Source organism: Eutrema salsugineum, unplaced genomic scaffold (assembly GCF_000478725.1).
Source record: "Eutrema salsugineum unplaced genomic scaffold, Eutsalg1_0 scaffold_1, whole genome shotgun sequence".
NCBI lineage: Eukaryota > Viridiplantae > Streptophyta > Magnoliopsida > Brassicales > Brassicaceae > Eutrema > Eutrema salsugineum.
Genome location: NW_006256909.1, coordinates 12849417 through 12872400, shown reverse-complemented (window position 1 = coordinate 12872400; position 22984 = coordinate 12849417). Strand labels below are relative to the sequence as shown.

At 36.7% G+C, this 22984-nt stretch overlaps 1 protein-coding gene and 1 long non-coding RNA gene across 2 annotated transcripts; both read right to left on the bottom strand.

The window, feature by feature from the left end:
• Window positions 1-12185: 12185 nt before the first annotated feature.
• LOC112081993 (ATP-dependent DNA helicase PIF1-like) lies at window positions 12186-14705 on the bottom strand. Its single transcript, XM_024149073.1, has one exon. It carries the CDS (start codon window positions 14703-14705, stop codon window positions 12186-12188), a length of 2520 nt encoding a protein of 839 aa, XP_024004841.1.
• Window positions 14706-20427: 5722 nt separating this feature from the next.
• Window positions 20428-21474, bottom strand: LOC112082428. Its single transcript, XR_002897098.1, has 4 exons — window positions 21382-21474; window positions 20934-21091; window positions 20745-20865; window positions 20428-20671 (listed from the first exon to the last, which is right to left on the bottom strand). It is a non-coding gene; the product is annotated as an uncharacterized LOC112082428 (long non-coding RNA).
• Window positions 21475-22984: the final 1510 nt, after the last annotated feature.

Here is a 22984-nt window from a genome sequence, read left to right as displayed (position 1 = left end):
GAGGACGTGCTTCAAGAACCGTACTTTCCCGATAGTACTTGGCCTTGAAAAGTCTTGCAAATAGAGAGTCTGGATATTGGTATAGCCTCCATGCCTGCTTAGCGAGAAGCGCATCATTAAACATGGCTAAATCTCGGAAACCAAGTCCGCCTTCCTTCTTAGTGAGTTGTAACTTGTTCCAAGCCACCCAAGAGATGCCTCTTTGTTCTTCATTCTTCTCCCACCAGAATCGGGATAGAATACTAGTTATTTCATTCACAACTGTTAGTGGAATCTTGAAACATGACATAGAATACACATGCATGGAGATGGCTACCGATTTGAGTAAAACCTCTTTACCAGCTGGAGACAAAATTTTGATTTCCAAGAAGATGTTCTTTTCTTTACTGCATCTGTAATGTACTTAAACATTTCAGTCTTCTTTCGACCAAATTGCTCGGGCAGACCCAGATATTTGCCTCCTCCACCTTGATCTGTATACCCAGAATGTTTTTTAGCCTGGCTTGTTGATTTTCTGGAATCCGAGACCCAAAGGTAATCATGGATTTACTCTGATTGATCATCTGTCCAGAATTCTCCTCATAGAGCTTAAAAATGTGATTCAGAGCTTTGCAATTCCTGTTATTGGCCTGGCAGAAAAAAAGAGAGTCATCTGCGAACAACAGATGAGATATAGGAGGAACTCCATTGCCAATCTTTATACCTATGATCTTGCCTTTCATTGTCATAGATTTAACAAGGTGGCTAGTACATCAGCGCATAGGATGAATAAATATGGTGACAAAGGGTCACCCTGACGAAGTCCTCTCTCTGGAACAATCAAACCTTGCGGACTCCCATTGATCAAAACTGAATATGATACAGTTGTAACCGTAGCCATATTCCATCTGATCCACGTTTCAGAAAATCCAAAAGCTCGAAGTGTAGCTTCCAAAAAACCCCATTCAACTCTATCATAAGCTTTGCTAACATCAGTCTTGATTGCCATATAAGTCTGGGAAACTCTTTTCCTAACTTTCAATGAATGCATAAGCTCGTTTGCCACCAAAACGTTATCTGAAGCCATTCTTCCTGGGATGAAAGCAGACTGCTCTCCAGAAACAATATCATTCAGACAGCCTTTTAACCTTAAGACCATCAGTTTGGAGATAATTTTGTAGATACCATTACACAAACCGATCGGTCTATAGTCAGAAAGGGTCACCGGTTTACTAATCTTCGGAATCATACATATGTTTGTATGATTTAAACCAGGTTTCATTTCACTAGTAGAGAAGAATCTGCGAACTTCTTTGGTGACATCTTTTCCCACTATGTCCCAGCATTCCTGATAAAATCTAGCTGTAAAACCATCAGGACCATGTCCCTTGTCTGCACCGATAGAGCATACTGCATCGAAGATTTCCTTATCCGTGAAGTCCTTGGTTAGGCTAGAGTTAACTGTATCCGAGACTGAACTTGTGAAACCTTCAAATATTTGAGCATTGACCGGATGGTTACTGCTAGAATATATCTTTTTGAAAAAAGCTTCTGCATGTTTGCCAACCTCCTTATCTCCTTTGTATAGACGACCTACATCATCATGAATGGTATGAATCCTGTTCCGAGAGAATCTTGCCTTTGTGCAGACTTGATAGAATCGGGTATTACGGTCACCTTCTTTCAACCAAACGTTTCGGCTCTTCTGTTTCCAGTACAGTTCTTCATCTCTATACGCATTAACTAACTCCTTTTGAATGTATGGAATCCTTTGACGAGTTGAACCTGTTGACTGGAGCGCATGATCTAACTCTAACTGAAGAGATTCAATCCTCTTAGCCGAGTTAAGTTTAGAATTCCTTCTACAAAGAGCCAAAGATTTCCTGCATTCTCTTATCTGATCTGTGATAGACTTATTCGCTGATAAACTAGAAGAGTTCCACCCTCTGGTAACATAATCCTTGAAGTCTTTTTGTTGAATAAGTCTCTTATCAAAATGGAAACGTCTTGGACCAGGATTAGAAACAAAAGCCACATGAGTGATAACAGGTCTATGATCTGATCCATAAAGGCCCTGAAATTCAGCTTCTGAAGCAGGGAAGTAGCCAACCATTCAGAGTTTACTGCAACTCTGTCCAAACATTCTTTGATAGTGTGATTATACCTCTTTCCCACCCATGAAAACTTATCACCTCGATACCTCAAATCATGTAGATCACAAGAGCTGTATAAATTTCGAAAGTCTTGAAAACTCCATTCGCCTCTTACTTGACCACCGATCTTCTCTTCATTAGATAAGATCTCGTTGAAATCTCCGACTAGCATCCAAGGACCATTTCTAGTTGTACCGATCCTTTCCAGTCTTTCACAGAGCTCATGTCTATACTGTTGAGCAGGATGTCCGTAAACACAAGATAAAAAGAACTCCATTCCATTGAACTGAATGAACAGGTCGATCAACCTTACATCTTCATAAAGACTAGACACCTTAACATCATCCTTCCAGAACACAGCTAATCCTCCACTACGACCCAGAGGAGGCACACAAATGACATTGAAATATCCTAAAGACACAGCTACATCCCTAACAACATCGGATACATTTAAAGTTTCAACTAAAAACACAACATCAGGACTAAACTTGCGACATAAATTCTTCAGACATGGTTCCGACAACGATCCCTTCACCCCTCTACAGTTCCAGGAGCATATCTTCATGGGGGAAACAATGAGGGAACCGCCCCCCCCCCCTCCCCCGCGGCTCTGTCTATTTCTTGGTTGATCGAGCATGAGTCTTGAGATTCATCATCACAAGCTCTTTTCTTGACCAGGCACACGTCCGCCTGACCATTTTGATATGGAAATTGCAACACTTCCTCAATTTCTTGGCGTTTCCTTTTATTGAAACCTTCCCGAGCAGATGCTTCAAACCTCTCGACATCAGCATCTACATGTCCTTTCCCCTTTGCCTTTCTGATCGCTTGAAGTCGGCGCTCCTCCTCTGAAAGTACTTCCTCCGACGGTTGAACAGCAACAATACCAGCATTGACACCACTAGCTTCATGAGAAGCTGACCCACCCAGCGGATCAGTAATCGTCTTTGAAGGAGGATTTTTATGGGCCTCACCAGCACCGAGGTTAGGATCATTACCTCCATCTTCGTCATTATCATCTCCATCAGATTCTGAGAAGGGGTCTTCACCTGGCATCTGAAGAGGACACTCCTTTTTCTCATGGGTGAGCATTTCACATCTTTTGCAGAAGTTTCGAAGTCGCTCATACTTGAAACAGATCACCGTGTTCACGCCGGCTTCAAACTGGAAATTCCTTTGGAAACGCAGAGGATTATCTACATTCCAGAGCACACGAACACGAACAAAATCTACTCGGGTGGAAGATTCATCAAAATCCACTGCAACAACCTGCCCAAAAAGATCTCCGATAAATGCAATGGTGGGCCTGGAAAGGAATTGAAGTGGTATTCCCCTGATCTGGATCCAGAAGGGAATCACTTTACTAGCGTCGTCAGGGAGATTTGGAGACCAACGGTGAACCGTCACCATCCAATCAGTGAAAGACCAGGGGGTACGACGTAGTACGAGATTCATGGTTTCCTCGGACTGAAACATGAACTGGATCTGGTTTTGGCCAATGATACGCCCAGTAGTTGCTGAATCTAGCCCCCAGACTCGCGGCATCTGCGAAATCATAGCCCTCAAATTTTGTTTCCTCGGGTTAAGAGGAACCACCACCAGAGAAAACTGGTTATTTGCCACCGCATGATTGATGATTTCCGATGGAAGAGCAACCGGTTCATCAGTAATACCGAGATTGATGTTTTGCATTCTTTGACGAAGGCTTTCACTCATTTTCTGGGAAATTTGGAAGATTTGTGGGAAGGAAGTAGTGTGGGATTGAGAGACATACCCAGATTGAAATTTATAGAGTGGCCACGGCGGTTTCCAATCATGTGCAATGATGCACGATGAGAGATGAAAACCGCGAGAGAACGTGTTCCATTCATCCGAATCAGAGAACGAGGGCCGCGGAAAGAAACCGGCACGATGTCGCCGAAAAGAAAGCAGAGACGTGGCCGGACAATCACTTCCGATGAGCGAAAAGTAACCGTTACAAATCGCCCTTAGAGACATTCTTTGAAAAGTTTGTATTTCTTTCCCCAAAAGGCGTGGATTCAAATCCTACTTTTGACAAATAATTTTTTTGGTATTTTTTCTTTTTCGATTTTTAAACAAGTGATGAGTGAATGAATATTTTGACTATAATTTTGAAGTTGTCGTTGTGAGTTTCAAACAAACATATGAAAAATAACACTTCTACTTGATCATTAGAAATTTTTTGTAATTTTGTTTTAGTATGTAGTGCTAATTGGGATAATGTTTTCAGGAATTTTTTTCCAATTTTATTTGAGATGTATTAGATACAAAACTGGTGGAGAATACAAGAAGATTAAATGTAACATCTCGATTTCTGGTATATATGGAAATGCTTATAGGAATTGTTTTGGCTATCTATGTCAACAAAGTGTACTTATCTTTTCCGGTCAAGTGTGCTGAGAGAACTCCAAAGTTAAAAATGTATTTGACTGAGTAATCTCAGGATGGGTGACCTACCCAAGGCGTGGGTTCAAATCCCACTCTTGACAAATAATCTTTTTGGTATTTTTTTCTCTTCCGATTTTTAGGCAAGTGATGGGTGAATGAATATTTTGACTATAATTTTGAAGTTGTCGTCGTGAGTTTCAAACAAACATATGAAAATAACAATTCTCCTTAATCATTAGAATTTTTTTGTAATTTTGTTTTAGTATGTAGTGCTAAATGGGATAATGTTTTCAGGGATTTTTTTCCAATTTTATTTGAGATGTATTAGATACAAAACTGGTGGAGAATACAAGAAGATTAAATGTAACATCCCGATTCCTGGTATATATGGAAATGCTTATAGGAATTGTTTTGGCTACCTATATCAACAAAGTGTACTTATCTTTTCCGGTCAAATGTGCTGAGAGAACTCCAAAGTTAAACATGTTGATGTCTGAGTAATCTCAGAATGGGTGATCTACCAGAAAATATTCTGTGGTACCGTGCGAGTGAGGACAAAGCACGAGGAAATATCATATGGTGATTGCAGGGACATTAGATAAGTCTTACGAGCCTTCCGGACTAACGACTCCCGATCGTCGGACAGTGGTGGGTCAACAGGCCTAGAGAGGATGTTGAGCCAACGGGCCTAAAGAGAGGATGTTGGGCCAACGAACCTTGATTTTTTTTAAAGGCTATTTCTAAGCTTAGATCTTGTTTTGTTTGAGGACAAACAAAGGTCAAATCTGGAGAATTGATAACATCGTAATTTGACCACTTTTTTGGATCGATTTTAATTGATTTTCAAATGGTTTTTATTTCTTTTAAGTGTTTATACTATTATTTTTTACTATTTGTAGTTGCAAAACTCTTTTCAGGTAATTAATGCAAAAGGAGTGCATTTTGGAGCAAAATATCATTTTGGATGAATTCGGACCGCCAGAAGTTTCACATCTGATGACTACCTTCGCACCGTCAGATCATCCCCAAAATTGGACATAATATAATGGAGACAACTAGCTTGAAAATGCAATTTTTTGGAGACAACCCAATGGTTAGATCTCGGGATATCCTTGACGCTATGAAGACATGTTCTGCAGTCTCGCGAAGGAAGCAAGTGCAGAATGAAGATTCAGCCTCACAAACCAATCTCCGCGGGTCCAAGGGCCACGACCGCGGAGAACACACTCTCGGCCATGGTTAAGAATCTCTGGCCGCGGCCAAACCCCAATTCATCACGGGTGGAAGCCTCGTGACCAGGACCGACTAAAAGGCAGGCTCATGACCCCGTTTCAAGCCCAGTTCGTCTTCTCTTCATAGAAAACCCTAAGGACGATTGGAGAGAGTTGGAGACCTATAAATATGTATCTTTGGAGACCTATTTTTGTGTGCTTCAGAAGAATCCCTTGTGGGAGCTACTAAATTTAGTTTTCTAGGGTTTTTATGTTCTTATGTTCTTAGTTCTTAGTTTAGGGAGATAGATATTTCTCTTGAACCCTCTTTATGTTCTACCTTATTTTAATTCGATTTTTATTTCTATGCATCTTTCAATTTCGTTTTCATCTTTTTCATATTAGATTAGTTGTTTAAATGATTTAAAGAGAAGTTTTCTCTGAGCCGAGATCTCGAAATCAAGATGTTTCTTCTTCATCTCCTTGTCTTTTTTTCTTTACTTCTTTTTTCTTTCTTTTTTTATGCACGTCGTTCCTTATTACTTTATGCACGTTTTTGAATGATGACGTATGAGTTTAAAGGCTCAATCGAAGGGAATTGACTATGTTCGGTAGGGATCTTCGCGAGATAAACCAAAGTCGAATTCTAGAAATCTTTTTTCTAAACATATACTTAAAGCATGGATCTAGCATCGCAAACTAGAGACTGATATTAGTATTGGGTGTTGCAAAAGTTTTCATTCGGGGCCAGATCTAGTTTGAGAAGAGCAGATCAACCATAATAGTGGAAACCTACCTATGGGAGAGCTGTGAATATTGATGAGTCTTAAGCTTATTGCATCTTTTCTCTTCCAGGGCCAGAGTGAAAACCTAGTGGTCAGGATTGTGAGAGATAGTTGGTTATGATCACGACAGTAGCGTATTCATACGTTTGTGACTCGAGTTCTAAGAATTTACTAGGATCGATATTAAGAGCTTTGTTCATCCTTTAGACTTATTATCGATTTATTCACTTCTATTTTTAAAACTATTTTTAAAACCTTTTTTACAAACCCTTTTTACAAACCTTTTCAAAATCCTTTTTAAATCCCATTTAAAATACATGTATAGAAATCATGACAATCTATCCAAAATCCCATTTTTTGTCCTAGACTTCGTTTACTAATTCTAGTTCTAAGGTTCTGCAGGTAAAGCGTGGATACTCTGTGAATCGATACCCTAAGTACTATAACGCACTGCTGTGCACTTGCAGATATCTAGGGTTATAAATTTAAAATATGAAGCCGCGAAGTCAACCCTAGCAGCATCACCAATCCAATTCAGTTGATTCGTCTGATGGCTCTGGCTCTGAGTATAACCTGTCACAAAGATCTTGAACAACATTCTGTACATGCTTTGAGTACTCGTTCTTGCGTCAATCACATCACAACATTAGAGATACTATATAAATTCTATCATCGTAGTTTCAAAACTCTTTGTCCTATAGTTTCAAGAAAGCAAGACAATGTATCTGCATATGGAATCCCATCCAGAGATGTTACCAACTATAGCCAAAGCACTTCTCCATCTACTCACTGTCTCCTTACCAAATCTCAGCTCATGCTTCTCAAAAGCTTTGCTGAAACACCCGGTTCGGCTCTTCAAGTTTGACGAGTCGATTTCATAGAATATAGGGGTCCATTTGAGTTGTTTCTTTTCTCAGCTAATTCGACCATAAACGAAAGCTCTCTCAAGCACCATTGAGAGTTAGTGTATCCCTCTGAAATCACGACGACTGCGAATCGCGACTGGTTTATCGCTTCCTCGAGTGCTTCCCAGATGATATCACCTCTCTGAAGATCTCTGTCTTCATGGAAAGTTTTGATTCCTTCTTCGTTGAGAACATCGTTTAAATGGCTCATGAGTGTTTTCTGAACATCCTTTCCTCTGAAACTGAGGAAGACATCATACTCCCACAGAGACCGAGACGATGAATTCTCCGCCTCTGTTGTTAAAGAAGCTGCCATGGAAGCAACATAATCGCACTTCCCAAATCAAGGAAATTTTTCACGTGATTATGAAATCAAGAGAAGAATCCACCGATCCCCATTGCCTGACTTATACACTTAAAGCTCTAACGCAAAGTCGATGTTGTTCCATTGTAATCATAGAAAGAAATTACGTAGAAATTAGTTAATTACACATTGGAATTATGTTATGGACTTTTCTATCCATGTCTGGGCCCAATAGGCTTATTTACTTGAGAATTTTTGAAGAAAAAAAAACATCAATTTTTTTGTTATCTCAGTTTTCGTATTATTTATATATCATAAAAATTATCTTTTTTCACTGACTATACAAATATGTATCAAGTTAATATCTATGATTGATTAAAATAAGGGTAATCTAAAAAACAAAAATAATTTATCTTTTCAGGTAAAGAGTAAATTTGGAAAATACTTTGAATATAATCAAGTTGACCTATAAAAACAAAATCTCTATATTATTATTTAATTAGACATTTTAAAAAATAACATTTCTTTTATAAAATATTACATGATATGCCATTACAAATAACAAAGAATAATTAGAATAGGAAAAAATATAGTTGTCATTCAAATTTATTGAAAAAAATATGGAAAATCTTTGTTTCTCATTTAATAGAGTATATCTCTATATTATTATTGAAACTAGGGTTGGCCGCGGGCTATGCCCGGGTTTTTCATTGATTTGTTTAAGTTTGAAATTAGTGTTAAGTTATAATGTGTATTTTAAGTATATACAACACATATATGTATAGTGTGTTCATACTTGCGTATTATAGAAATGCATATCATTAGATGAATGCAAAATTATTAGAAAGTATAACCAATTTTTTTTTCCTTAAGGTTTTTATATTAATGTATTTTTTAGATGTTCATTATAAATATAAAATGTTGTAGTTATGGCAAATATTTTGTGGAGTTAACAACTTCAGTAGTATATACCATTAGAAACTATAAAAATAATACTTTCCCTTATCATGATTTTTTGACAAATTACTAATCTGTCTGTAGATAATAGCGTGTAGCTTAAAAATGATAGACCAATTAGGTAATCATAAGTAAAAAATGTAAACCCAACACACAAAAATTGATGCTGCAATACTAAAAAAATTGAACAAAAACCAAAAGCACACCAAACTAAATCAGAGCAAACCAACTCAAACTTCTGCCATCCAAAAAATGAGCCAGCATTTACTTTACTATATAAGTCATTTCTCTGCAAATGGTTTAAATCATGAGGCAGAAAAGTGGCACGTATTCATGTTTCTAATGGACTTTAGCTGCTTAGTATGATGACCTGTACCTAAAACGTTTTTTTAATCATCGTAACCATAGCAGTATTTCTTCGTTTTTGTTATTTTCGTCTTGAGTTTCACTTACTTGACCATGTAATGATATTTGATCAAGGCCCCTTTAATATATCATGTGGCTTAAAAGAGGAGAAAGATCAATACACAATATATCACTTGACTATAACGTTTGTTTGTTCAATTTTCTAAATAAAACATTTTATATCGAAGCATAATGAAATAATGTAGAAGCAAAAACATTATAAAACATGTAATTTCGTGTAATATACTCCACATGAGATGTAATTACCTTGAAACTTATTTGTCTGGATCGTGAAGACCATAAGTATTTTTTCATGTCCATTTTGGTATCACAAAGCCTCTCATAGTTTTGTATTAGATATTTATTTGAAAATTAAGACTACATGAGCTAATTTTAATTACTCACACCGATCTGGCTAAAACTAACGAAAACCAAATAATATAATCCACCTTACACGTTTTGTAGACGAAATCTTACATCTTCTTAGTCGCTTCTAAAGGCATATGGTAATAGAAAACCATATAGGTTAGTATAACCAATTAATTTAATAGGGTAGTTTGTCTTTCCTACTGCATTACCGATCAAATGTAATGAGAAATCAAATCACATAAACAGAGACATGGAAAAGATTAAAACTGAAATAAATCATCATAGATCCAAATATCTAACCGCAGATCTTGATGGCGTCCGCTGGTTCCATCGTTCATCACGTGCTCTTGCTTTGCTGCCTCTCTAGAGATTGGAAACTGGCTAGAAGATTGAATGATCAGAGATTTAAAGCAGAACTCTTTGATTAGAGCAGTGACTTAGTTGTAGTGTAGAGATTTGAAGCACCATGAGAACAATCTGATACGGAAAACCTGCACAAATAAGTAAGGAACATATTCAGATTTACTTTGACGGTTGATAATTCGATTCCAAAGTAGAGCAATAGATGACAATATTGTTCAATTATGTGAAGAAATTAAAGCCAATAACCTAGCTACTGAATCGTAGCCGCCTGTTTTCAACTTACCCAGAGGTAAAGGAGACTCATAATAACAGATTATGGATGAAATAGTACTGCTTCACATTGAAAATAAGGTCAGACATAGAATCTTTGGCCTCAATTCTATCTCAAATAGACGCCAATAAATCTGTAAAATTGGAATATGAGAATACGAAAACACAATTTTTGACCTTACAATAGCTTGATCGAACAGCACAGATCCAAAAATAATTAAGACTACACAGAGGGAAAGCCTTGGAAGTTGGAATTGGTCTTCTGGATTTGTGTTGACAGTTGCCGATTGGGTTTTCAAAACTGGACAAAAAAAGTGTTGACAATTATGTGAAGAAATTGTGATGACAATATTTTAAGTTCTGACGAATAATGCTTGCACAGAAGATAATATATCAAAAAATTCAAAACACAAAACATATCATTAGCCATCATGTATGTTTGATTACCTCTTTGTTCTTCTAACTACTCCAACAGTTTCAGAGGATGCCATGGCTGTGATAGTATATGATGGGTAGAAATGAGTTGTAAAAGTTATTAAGAACGATTGATGTTTGAGATTCTCCATCGTGGATTGAGGTTTGAATGGTGATTTAAGTGTGAAGCTACTTTGTTAGAGAAATTAAGTTTGAAGGTATTTTGTAACGACTTATGGTTTGAGCTTTCCTTTCGTTGAATCTGATTTGGAGATGGGATGAAGATGAATCGTTTGAGGGGAAACTGTTACGGTGAATTTATTTTAGGGTATGAGGAAAGCAGAGAAAGGGGGGAAAGCTCAAATGTATTCTTGATTTCGTTTTGGGCTATTGTTTTGTTTTGGGTCTCTATATAATGTGTTTCTTTCTATTCAATTTTCAGTATTACTGTGTTTGGTGGCCCGATTTCATAACTCTGCAATAACTCTTTTAACGTAATTAAAGTTTTTTTAGTGATATGTGACTTTCAAATGTTCTCATTGGCTGATTATTTTGTGTATTATTTCTACTGATGTGGCATATCTGAGAGACCAGAAAATCAATCCCTTTTATATAAACTAGGCATTGCCCCGGGTTACGCCCAGGTTGTTTCGTATTGATTTTTTATTTTATTTTATTTTTGTTTGTAAATATGTTTAATATTTTTTGGTATATATTATTTTATTTTTCCATGTCTATGTTTTTGCCTATAACATAACAGGTTGTTAACAATGGAGGTTTAGTTTAGTAATTAGATTCATTACATCATCTGCGGCATAATGATATAATTTTCCCTTTTTTCATTTCTATCAGAAAATGTTCACCGCTTCATCAAATAAAAGTCTTGTTGCGGTAGTTGAATGTAGCTGCTGTTTTCCCTTTAGTAATTTTATCTTCATTTTTTGTTTGAGCAATTTGGGTTACGTATAAATTTTTCATTGTATTTAAATTTAACGCAAATTAAAATGGACAGTTGACAAATTAGAAAAATATCAAAAACCGAAATGGTTAGTTCAATGGTGAAATTCCATATCCAACGTCTATAAATAACTGAGGAGAAAGTGTATAGTATAATAAACTGGTTGTAATTTGATACAACTAAACGTAAAAGAGAAGAAGTAGTTAAAATGTTGTAAGAACTGGTTCAGGAACTCCTGGTTTGGAAGGTGTTATCCGCATGAAGCTACCTGTATAGAAAAATCACAGTTTTAGTTTTATTCATGTTCTAATTTATTAATGTTGGTATTGGATGAGAATTAAAAACTTACATTAAGTATTAAATAGTTTGACTATCCTTTTAAAGATGACATAGAATCACTCATTTGCCGAACGTTGTTTTCCTGTTATTTCTTTTCTATGATAGAGATGTAAGTTAAATGAATAAACAAATATCATAAGTAATTTATATAGAAGACTAAATAGAAAATTCTAACCAGTGTAATGTTTGCTGAAGATGAGCAATGCAAACAGCAATGTCTTTGTCATCTCTTTCTTCCTAATCGTTGGGCATAATAAATTTTAAGTGTTAGTAAGATTTGTATAAGAATATATCGTCATTTGCTGTTTAGGAAAAAAATAATGGATTTTTTTTGTTTGGTTGGGTGTTTCACTGACTTACCTTGTTAGGTTGTGAGACCATTGTATATTTCCTTGTATACAATGTTTTTAACGGCGTCTTTTGGTGAACCTTCTTCTTGTACGATGGTTAGCCCTTTCTTTGTTGTTACTCTTGACTGAGCAACATATAATTGCCCATGAGTGAACACCGGTTTGGGTAAGTATAACAGAACTGATTTTAAGCTTTGTCCTTGGCTTTTATTGATCGTCATAGCATAGCAGATTCTTATTGGGAATTGCCTTCTTCTTAGAGTGAATGGGTGCCTTGTGTCTGGTGGGGATAAAATAATTCTTGGTAGCAATACTCTCTTACTAACATGACTCCCAGTTACTATTTCACCCTCAATAACTCGATCACCCATATATGTTATGATAAGCCTTGTTCCATTACACAAACCTTTCTTTTGATTGATATTCCTCAGCAGCATGATGGGTACGCCAATTTTTAAAGAAATCTTATGTGATGGCAAACCAGGAAACTCCAATGAGTTTAGATATTCTACAGCATACAATGTTTCGTTCTGTGGGGATTTTGTATCTGTTATGCCAAAGCTATCCGAACTCAGATACTCCTTGCACACCCCTTGTACTTGCGATATCATGTATCTATTGATTTCATCAACCGTCTCATTTCGTGGAGTGAGTATGGCTCTTTCTGTGTAGTATTCTTTGTTTGTTTTCGAGACAATATGATTGCCATATGCTGCGTCAATGATTTCTTTAAGTGTGTTTCCACTGGATACCCTTAAAAAATGGTTGTCAACCACCACCATCTGCCCATCATCTGAAATGTCATGATCGGTTTGAATTGTAGGGGCGTCTCCGTCCCCAACTCTTAGTACCCAATTAGCAAATTCACCATCTGAATCTTGAAGTCTCATATTTTTCTTCAAAATATACTTTTGGCAAGACTCCCACAGATATGATTCGCTAATAGATGCCATAACCGTGTCTGCCCGAGTACCTTGTGGTATAGCTGGTAATATCTGCCTGAAATCTCCTCCTAGAAGAACTGTTTTCCCTCCGAATGTTTGTTCCTTCGCTTCTGGATTGTCATGACCCATTATATCTTTCAAAGTTCTGTCTAAAGCCTCAAAAATATGTCTATGTGCCATTGGTGCTTCATCCCAAATGATAAGATCGGTTTTCTTGATTAGTTCTGCAAGCATTGTACCTGGCATTATATGGCACACCGATTGTCCAGTAACGTCAAATGGAATCTTGAACCGTGAATGGGCCGTTCTACCACCAGGTAGGAGCAGTGCTGCAATCCCTGAAGATGCCACTGGCAATACAATCCCTTTTGTTGATCGTATCTTTGAAATAATGGTCCTATATAGAAATGTTTTCCCTGTCCCGCCAGGTCCATAAACGAAGAATAGCTTACCACGATGATTTTCCATTGAATCCATCACTGCATCATATATTGTTCTCTGTTCTGGGTTAAGCTGTTTAAATAGGGCTACATGTTCGTCATTCTGTTCTGCGGTACTGTATTTCATTTCTTCTTTCCATAGAGTGTTCCCTACTTCTTTCAATAGGTTTGGATCTGGTTGGGGCATCCCTGTAAACTCTTTTAATGTCCGTTCGTGCTGATGCAAAATCTTTTCCACCTCTATCAATGTGTATTGCTCTAGCTCAACATCACCTAAGTTTAGGTTGTTATGTGTGAAAACAGCTTGTTTCCTATATGTGATGTCCTCGCTTAATGTTTTCCAACAACGCTTCCAGAGTTCTTTAGGGTTACCAACCTCGCAATATATGAGCAGTGTTACAAACATCTGTCGTAGTTGAAACGGTGTTGCCCAAGTATTTGTTTCTTCCATTGCAGCATGCCATTCTTTGTCATTGTCCAGCAATCCTTTTGCATAGCAAGCCGCTTTGTAATCAAGATGTAGGCAGTTGTTAACTATTCGTAGTTCTTCAAAACTTTGTGCTCCTTTAACCTCATTAAGTATTATCCTTAAGTAGTATAGATCACCTGAGTTTGGATGTATTGTAACTAATCGGCCAATGGCTTCTCCTTTTTTCCGCTCGGTCCATATCTTCAATGCTTGATCCCACACAAAATATTCTGGTATTTGAACATATGTCCAATTTCGGGCCTCTTCTGATCTTTTGTTTAGTTCAAAATACTCTGTGAGCATAGTTTGATCAATTCCCGGTCTCTGCAGAACATTATCTAGATTGTATGTGTCTTTGTAGGTGACATTTTGTTGGCCAGGCAAATGGATGATTAATTTTTGGACGGAAGGCTTTCGTTTGTGTATGTGGTAACCAAAAGTTCTCCACATAGCTTCGTGTGCTGATAAGTACCGGCAATCTAGGTACTCTTGTATCTCATTTCTCGGTTTCATGGTTGTACCTTTTCCCTCGACACTTGAACCGGAATCATTTCCCTTCTCAATTACTACAGTGGCCTTATCAACTCCTTTAGTATTGTATTTGAAGAGGTACTTTATTGCAGTTGTTCTGTTGCACCACTCAACATTAATGTGTGCCTTAAACTTTTTCAGAATAGCCATGTTATGCGGGATAACATATTTATTATCCAACCTCGTGCCCTCTTCATGTTATGCGGGATAACATATTTATTATCCAACCTCGTGCCCTCTTTCATGACATAATCTTCATCAAATTGACGTCGACGGTAAATTATGTATCCTGATTTCTCGATCGTTGTACGATTAGTATAAGGGCGTGGAAACTTTTTGGTACAAACCTGTTTCTCCATGCATGGGGATCGAGGTCTGTCTAATCCACACAGACCATGCATCATGTGTTTTGCTACCAGATCATACCCTTCTGGATCTTTATCTTTAGAGGGGAGTTCAGCCAAAATTATTGCATCAACATCTTCAGGTTATGGTGTTTTAGTTGACTTTCCAAACCACATTAGTATATGAGCGTGTGGGAGACCTCTTTTTTGGAATTCGATTCTGTGGATAACTGGAAAATATATAGAATAAGTTAGGAAATGTTTTTAGTTCCATTGGCAATGTCTTTTATATAATTATGTATCATTTATTATGATTATATAATATATATATATATATAAAAATATAAATAAAGAATGTTGTGCTATTAGAATTGCCAGCATACCAGCAGTGTATGGTTTGAAGAAAGTTCCTTTCTTTAAATTTTCCAACAGCTTGTCTAACTTCATTTTGAAGACGCGACACTGAATATCAGGTCTATCATTGGGAGATGCACCACCATATGCTGCTAGATGGTCTTTTATCTCTTTCCAATTTGGATTAGCTGTCATTGTGATAAACAAATCTGGATTTACATACTGTCTACAGATTGCCATTGCGTCATGATATTTTTCAACCAGATAGCGAGGTCCTCCAGTAAAACTTGGTGGCAAGATAAATCGTTTTCCTATTTTTTGGCATCTGTGTCACCTTTTTCTACAACATCACATACATTATTGTAAAGATCAGCTCTGAGTTGGGCTTGATTGTTTCTGGCCCAGCGAAGTCTTTCTTGTTCAATAGCAGTATATGCATCTACCACGTATTGATGAAGAAGGCGACCTCCCTTTACTATTTTCATTCCTTCTTTCAAATGTGTTTGGATTTGATAAGCGTAAAACTGACGAATGCTCAAGAACTCTCTTTTTCTTGGGTTTACGTCATCTACTTTCATAGGTATTTCTGTGTGGAATCCATACTCACCATAAGGGAATAGTAGCGGGTATTGCAAGCTCATATACAGTGGGTGATCATCTCTGATTTCTTGTAGATGACCTGATTGCAACTGCAGGATGACATCTCTTTCCCCAATGGTAGTAGACATGTCACCAACAATTAGACCGGCGACCTCATTGGTTTCGGGTGTGTCATATTGCTTTCCTTTTCCTTTCTGTGAGATTAATCGGATTGTGAATTCTTCTCCGCTGTTAGACTCGAAGATATCACGTGCTCTCCGAGAAATCTTGGCAAGACAATTGTGTGCATCGATCATCTGAATTAGATGGGTTACTGTTGCCTCATCTAGTTTTCCATCTGTTGCATTTTGGGTTACTGCGTTTATGCGGTTCCTGACTTCATTTTTAGTGTCAAAGATGTAAAGCTGGAGGTATTTGGGTGGTTGACCTGGCGTTGGCAGAAGGGAGCCTATGCGGTGATAGTTTTGACCTTGAATTCTAAATGTGAATGGGCCTGGTCTATATACGACGCTGTAATCAATTTTCGCTCCAATGGATGTGAATGCCAAAACAGCGTTGTATATTCGAAGTGCTTCTCGAAACCAGGCACAGTTTAATAGGTCTTCAAGAACAGGTGGTGGTTGTTTTACTGGCGGAAGTTTTATTTTTCCTTGGTTGCAACAAATTGTGTACGTAAGAGCTCCGGTTTTTCGATCTCTTCCTGTGCTTTCCGTGGCCCAAACTAACGCACCACAAAATGTACAGTCCAGAAGGTTGTTTTCCTTGTTCTTTGAAGTGGTAGCTGTGTTTTATGATTTTTTCTGTTAGTTATTGTTAATAATATAATAATTTTTCCAGACGTATTGTTAATAATTCATTTCTGAGCGAGAAACATATATTAATAATAATTTCCCACAACTCTGAAATCTTTTGTAATACTCTTTCATAATTTAAATATTATTTGATGTAATATTGTACCTTTGGAGCTGTTATTTGATCTCTGGCGTTCTGATGTCATAGACGTCATAGTTGAAGCTGTTAACACTTTTTTTTAAGAGAATGTGTTAATATAGCTTGGAAATAATTGTATTAAATTATTGGAGATACCTTTTAGCTCTTGAGTTGCACGTTTAGATAGTAGAATTGCTTTTCTCATTGCTCGTGCGTTTTTGCGTCGAACTACAGAAGAGAAGGTATTGTTATTCTCTAATTTTTATATTTAATGTGGTTGTAGATTTGAAGGTAATTGTATTATACCATAGAGAGCACATATATCACATCCACCTGAAAGAGTTGTATATATTTTTGATTAAATAAGGTATTGAAATGTTGACTTATATATTAAATAGATATTTGCGTATTGTATGTAGTTTAATTATACTACGAAGAAGTACTTACAATTGTATAGGTTTGATGCAGATGGGGGTCCTTCACATATGCTTCTCACTTGGCCTGTGTAAAATTTGAATTTGTAATCTATATTATGAGTACGATCTGTTTTTAATTTAAGAATCCATTCAGTTTCGGGTGATTGTGGTTGTACATTTTTTAATTTGGCATAAATAAGATTGAATATTGGGTTTTTTTCTGTACCGAAAGGATGTTGTAGATGTTAGTTTCATGTATTTGTGTTGTGCGTATAAGAAATGGTGTATTGTTTTGCATTGTGGTTTTAATTGATGTCGTCTTCTATATATGTGATAGATTTCTCGTTCAAACCCGATTTCAATCCTGTTTGCGGAATTTTCTTCTAAAAGATTGTAAGTTGTAACCAACGTTTACATACTAATTGAATCACATCTTGCAAGAAACCAATGTGTGAAGAACTCTTTAATTAAGTTTCTTACACTTTATTTATAGTAGTTCTTTTGTTTGTAAAGTTTTCTTAGCCATATTATGTTTTCAGTTTATTTTAATGAAAATAAAATATAATATTACCTTTCAAACAAATATATATATATATATATATATTAACTATAAAAGGCGATTCGCCCCCAACTTTTTATTTTTTTTGCTTATTAAATTATGCCCCCAACTACTTTTTTTTTTTTAAGATTCTCCACTATCTTCCACCATGCAATTTTGGGGGACTTACCTGCAGTATTAATATTTTCTGTGTGTGTTTTGTTTCGAGAACCAGGTGGCCGTCCTCTTCTCCGCGTTTGTGGTAAGTCATTTGATGGATCTGAAATTCAAAAAATATGAATAGAAAGTTGGGGTGTCTTTTTTGATATCTATAAGAGGTTGACTGAATTCACCTTTAGTTTCCTGTTTGTGGTTATGATGATGTGGTTTACGCATGGCAGTGGATTTGATCCTCACTGTGATTAATTGTTACCAACCTGTTTGTTTGGGAAGACATATCAGTAGTATTAGTATGGTTTTTGGACAAACATGCGACCAGAGAATATTATATTTGTACACCCATAAACAAACACTTTATCCTCCTCCTTGACCTTATTTTTTGAGAAGGTGTTGTAGATAATGTAACTTTGAACGCCGTTAGAGTTGAAAATAATGCCCTTAATTGATCTTTTCTGCCGAGAATCAATTTTGTTTAAGCATAAGATCGATTTTTCCTAAAAAAAGAAGATCGATTTTTTCAAGCTTAAAATTGGTTTTTTTTTAATCTTATAAGCAGTTTTGAACGCTTATAATGTTTTTTTTTTTAGAAAATATTGAACTATAACGAAGCTCAATTGTACATCTCATGTGGTATGAGACAAATTAGGGGATAATGACTTTTATTTATAGTGTAATTTTTCCTTCTAATTTTTGTAACTTTGTCGATGTGGGACATTATATATTCACACTTTAGGATTTAAAAATTTGGTCTTTCTTGCTGGCCCAAAAATTCATGATTTTGTGGATCTCCCTAAATCCTTAGATTCTTTCTTATATCATCATATCCAGTTTTATAAGTTGATAACGCTTAAAAATAGTTGTGAAATCAAAATCTGTCTATGTCTTCTGTATCGAAAATTTCTTTAAGTATATAAATAATTAAGTATTCCAATTCCTTACTTAGCGCTTACCTATTGATTTCGACATTTACAAATTTTTAAAAATTCGAATAATCCATTCCATATAAGATTGGCTACATTAATTGATTATTGAAACATGAAAGGTAATCTCCTCGAAATGCATGAAATGCAGATATATATTTTTTCTAAACTGTGACGGTGAGTAGTAGTGTATTAAATTAATGTAACTTATGCAAACATAATTTAGAAGTCGAAATATAGTTATTTGAAAAAAAAAGAAAATGCTGAAAATTAATATTATTATATTGTCATCAGATGAAGCTTTAAGAAAATGGTGAGAAATATTTTCGAAAACATGGTGGTGCTGAAGTGGTGGAGGATCTACTTCGGGACCTGGAGTACTAATATTTTGTTTGTCGGACTTGTTTTGAGATCCCGGGGGCGGCCTCTTCTCCGTGGTTGTGTTAAGTTGGTTGATGTATCTGTAGTTCAGAATAGGAATTGAGGTTTGGTTTTCCTTATTTCATACATGTAAAAAGTTTAATAGTCGACCTCTAGTTTTCGGGTTCTCTGGCTTCTGCATGGCTGTGAATTTTGTCCCTCTATGCTTAGTTGTCACCTTCTGGTAGTTTGCCAATACATATCATTAGTTTTTGTTGTGGAAATCATGTGGAGCAGATATAAAGTTGGATTCATTTTGTAAACGTATTTCTTTCCCTCCTCATTCACCGGTTGTTTTTGGTAGGAGGTGGTGAATGTGTAGATGATGTAGTCTTCAAAGATAGTGTTCTTGTATGTGCTGAAATCTGGTGTTTATTTGGAGGTCTGTGTAGTAGTGTTTTTTAATTTTTTTATGGGGTTGTTTTCATAGGATTTGTGTTCAGTTTAATAGGCGTGTATTGCCTGATTTATGGTATAATACATTTAAATATTTTTTAACGTTTTTAGTCAACGTGTATTGAAAGTGAATCTCCAAATCAAATGATTGGTGCTGTTTATAGGGTGATATTTGGGATCCTTTTTCAAAAAAGAATGACAGAGATAGTGTTGGAATGGTAATACGTTTCGTTCTTCTGGTGACTAAATTTATTAAGGAATTTAATATTTAAGTTAGTAGATCCCTAACTTGACGCTATCGTAATGGTTTAAACAGATACAAACGTTTAAAATAATAATTGATAAATCAAAAATCGGATTAGCTATATATTAAATATATTTCCTGCAATCATGATGGGAAACCTTTTATAAAAATCATGGAACGCAGATAGATATACATCCATCATAAAAAGTGATAGAGAGTTGTAGTCGTTAGTTTAAATTCATATAATTACTCTAAATTTTAAAAAATAAATTGCAAATCGATATATAACTGAAGGAGAAGAAGAAAACAGGTCTGTGCAGACATTGATATTCAGATTAATATAACTATAAGAAAGTGCACTTAATTATTTTTGGGAATTTATGGTGTTGGTTCCTAGTATTTAGTATTCTTCCGGGGACGCTTGTTTTCATCGGTTTCTTCACTGCCAAGGCTAGTCTTCCCTTGTGTTTTCTCTTCGCTGGAGGCAATGGTGTTGGTGCTAGTTGCCATGTCACTCATCTGGAGGTCCCACTTAGTACTCTTAGTCTGTGGCAGTGTGTCGCTGTTTTTGTCTTCAAGCTCCGCTCTTGTATTTGGTGAAGGCATTTTGGGGAGATCAGCTGGCTGGACAATCTTAGTCACAGTGATAGTTTGCCTAGCAGCACTGAAGTTGTATTCATCCACTTTCACCTTGAATATGTATGTCTTGGCAATTGCATCATATAAGCTTTCTGGGAGTGGTATGTTATCTCCAGCACCGCCAACCCCAACAGCCTGCAAAAAATGAGCTAGATGCAGTCTGGTGATGTTTTTTATTTACTTTGGATTAAGAAATGTAGTTACTTACGTCGACGTAGTCTTCAACTATCTCTGCAGCTTTTCTCCCAATTAGCTGAGTTCCAGCATCATCGAGGAGAACAAACGTGGCTTTGTTGTCATTGTCGGAGACGGATATCTCGACCCGATACCTGTGTGTCAAAATAGCAATTTGATTACATTTAACAAATTATAGTAAGTGAGAATCTGCTGTACGTACTAGATTACTCCAATAGCATTGTGGTTGTTGCATTTGTTGCACACTAATGAAGTAGGTCCTCGGATTGCTTTTGTGTTGCATGTAGTGCAGGCAATGTAGTACCAGCTTTTAAGTTGTTCCACAGCATCAATGGTTGCTATGCAATGGAAGTTTGCCTTCTGTTATATTTAAATGAGGAGAAGTTAGTATGAAAGTACGGCATTGGTGAACTTGTTGTAGCCGAGTGATGCTGCCATGTCAGAATGTAAAGAGTGGAATCTATAAACCCTCAAAGACTTAGTGGTCTAGTGGTTGTTTAAAACTGAATAGACATTTGAGATCCTGGGAGATATTAAATATGAATGTGGTGTTTGCTTTACGCTATTAACATTGGTGAGGACGGATTAATAACTAACGTCTATTCTTTTCTAATTAAACTAATTGTTGGTAGTCCGAGATGTGAAAATACCTGGGCTGGTTTTTTTTGCAGGAACTGGAAAATTTCACCAATAGTGAGAGTTTCAACCTTGGTGATCTCAGATGCATTAACACTGACGTTGCTAGCATTATCACGTAGTCTGGAATTGTAGTCAGTGTTATAGTAAATTTGAAAGTGGACGGAGATACTTAAAATTAGGGATAACTGGAGCATACCAAGTTAGGTATTCAGTGGTCTGCTCGGCGTCACCGTTGCAGAAAACTCTCGAAGAGGACATAGAGGTTAAACACATTTTTCCTGCAGGTTTTTTCATGATGCAGTTGAGTGGATGTCTGTTTTTAAGGTGTGAATTGTAATAGAAGCTTTTTTAAACGCATGAACTCTAACCTCCAAGTGTCTTAGGGTTGACTGTGGTCACCAAAAGTACTACAGGAGGTGTTTCGCTTGCTTGAAGTTTCTTGCGGAACTCAGCGGCAATGTTGTCCCAGAGGTAGATGTTGACAATTGGTCCTCTGCACATAAATATATAGCACCATAAAATACATGTCAATAAAATAGTTTCTGACAATTAAGAAGACGACTTGGACTGAGACTTCAGATAAGGTGGAATCTATCTTTCTTTTGGAGATACGGGAAAAATAATTATTATGCATGTTGAATAAGGTAATAATAAAGAATAATTATGCATGTGGAATAAGTTAGATATCTACGTGTTGGTAAGTTGTTAGTTATGTATAGATGTGTTAAATTTGTTGTTCATAGATTTGTACTACATATTAGAGGTTTGGATGGCAAGAAGGGTATAGTAATTAGATTACTCTCTAGGCTGCAGGTGGACTGATACTCCCCTCTTTTGGTTGCCCTCAGATTCTAAAACTGGGTGGTCGTGAAGATTCTGGCCATTAATGAGCTTTAGGTGACCAATAATATCTGCACATGTCAAGATGGTCATCATATTGTTATAGGAGATGATGTGAAGGCATTAGGTTAGATAGTTCTGTTTGTTTGTTATAGAGAATACCGTATAGATCGCATTTTTTGTCTGCATTGGCATCAAATTCTTCGAATGTATGAAAACGGAAACGCTGGACGTCAATTGGTAGACTCTGCTGTGGGTGTTGAGTGAGGATGCTTAAGTCGGTGAAGCAGATTGTGAATTTGTGGTCTGTAACTCTGAACATTGTTTTGTTAGGAGTAGCAAAGAAATTGGTGAGCCTGTAGATGATGTTTGGTTTGAGTTTGCCTTCATAGCGTGCAATTCTGTTGGGTGCAATGAATCCTTGAATGACGGTTCCCTGGGTCAGTTTTAAAAATAACAATTTAGTGTATGGAGATCAGGATGGCGTTCTTTGATTAGCTATAATTGGGGGGGGGGGGGGAAATGACAACAGGAGATGGAGACGACCGACGACCGTAGATATAATCAAACTAAGAGAGTGGTAACAGTGTTATGTATTCATAAAATAGACCATACCTGTTCGTCAATCAGTAGCAGCTCCAGTCCGATGAGCAAGCCACCTTTTGTAGGGTTTCTAGCTTCCCAGAGGTGGATGACTCTGAAAGCGAGTTCGTCCTTCCTTAGACCGGATTCAACGTCATTGAAGAGCAGTTTTCGGTGGACCGGTGCGGGGAC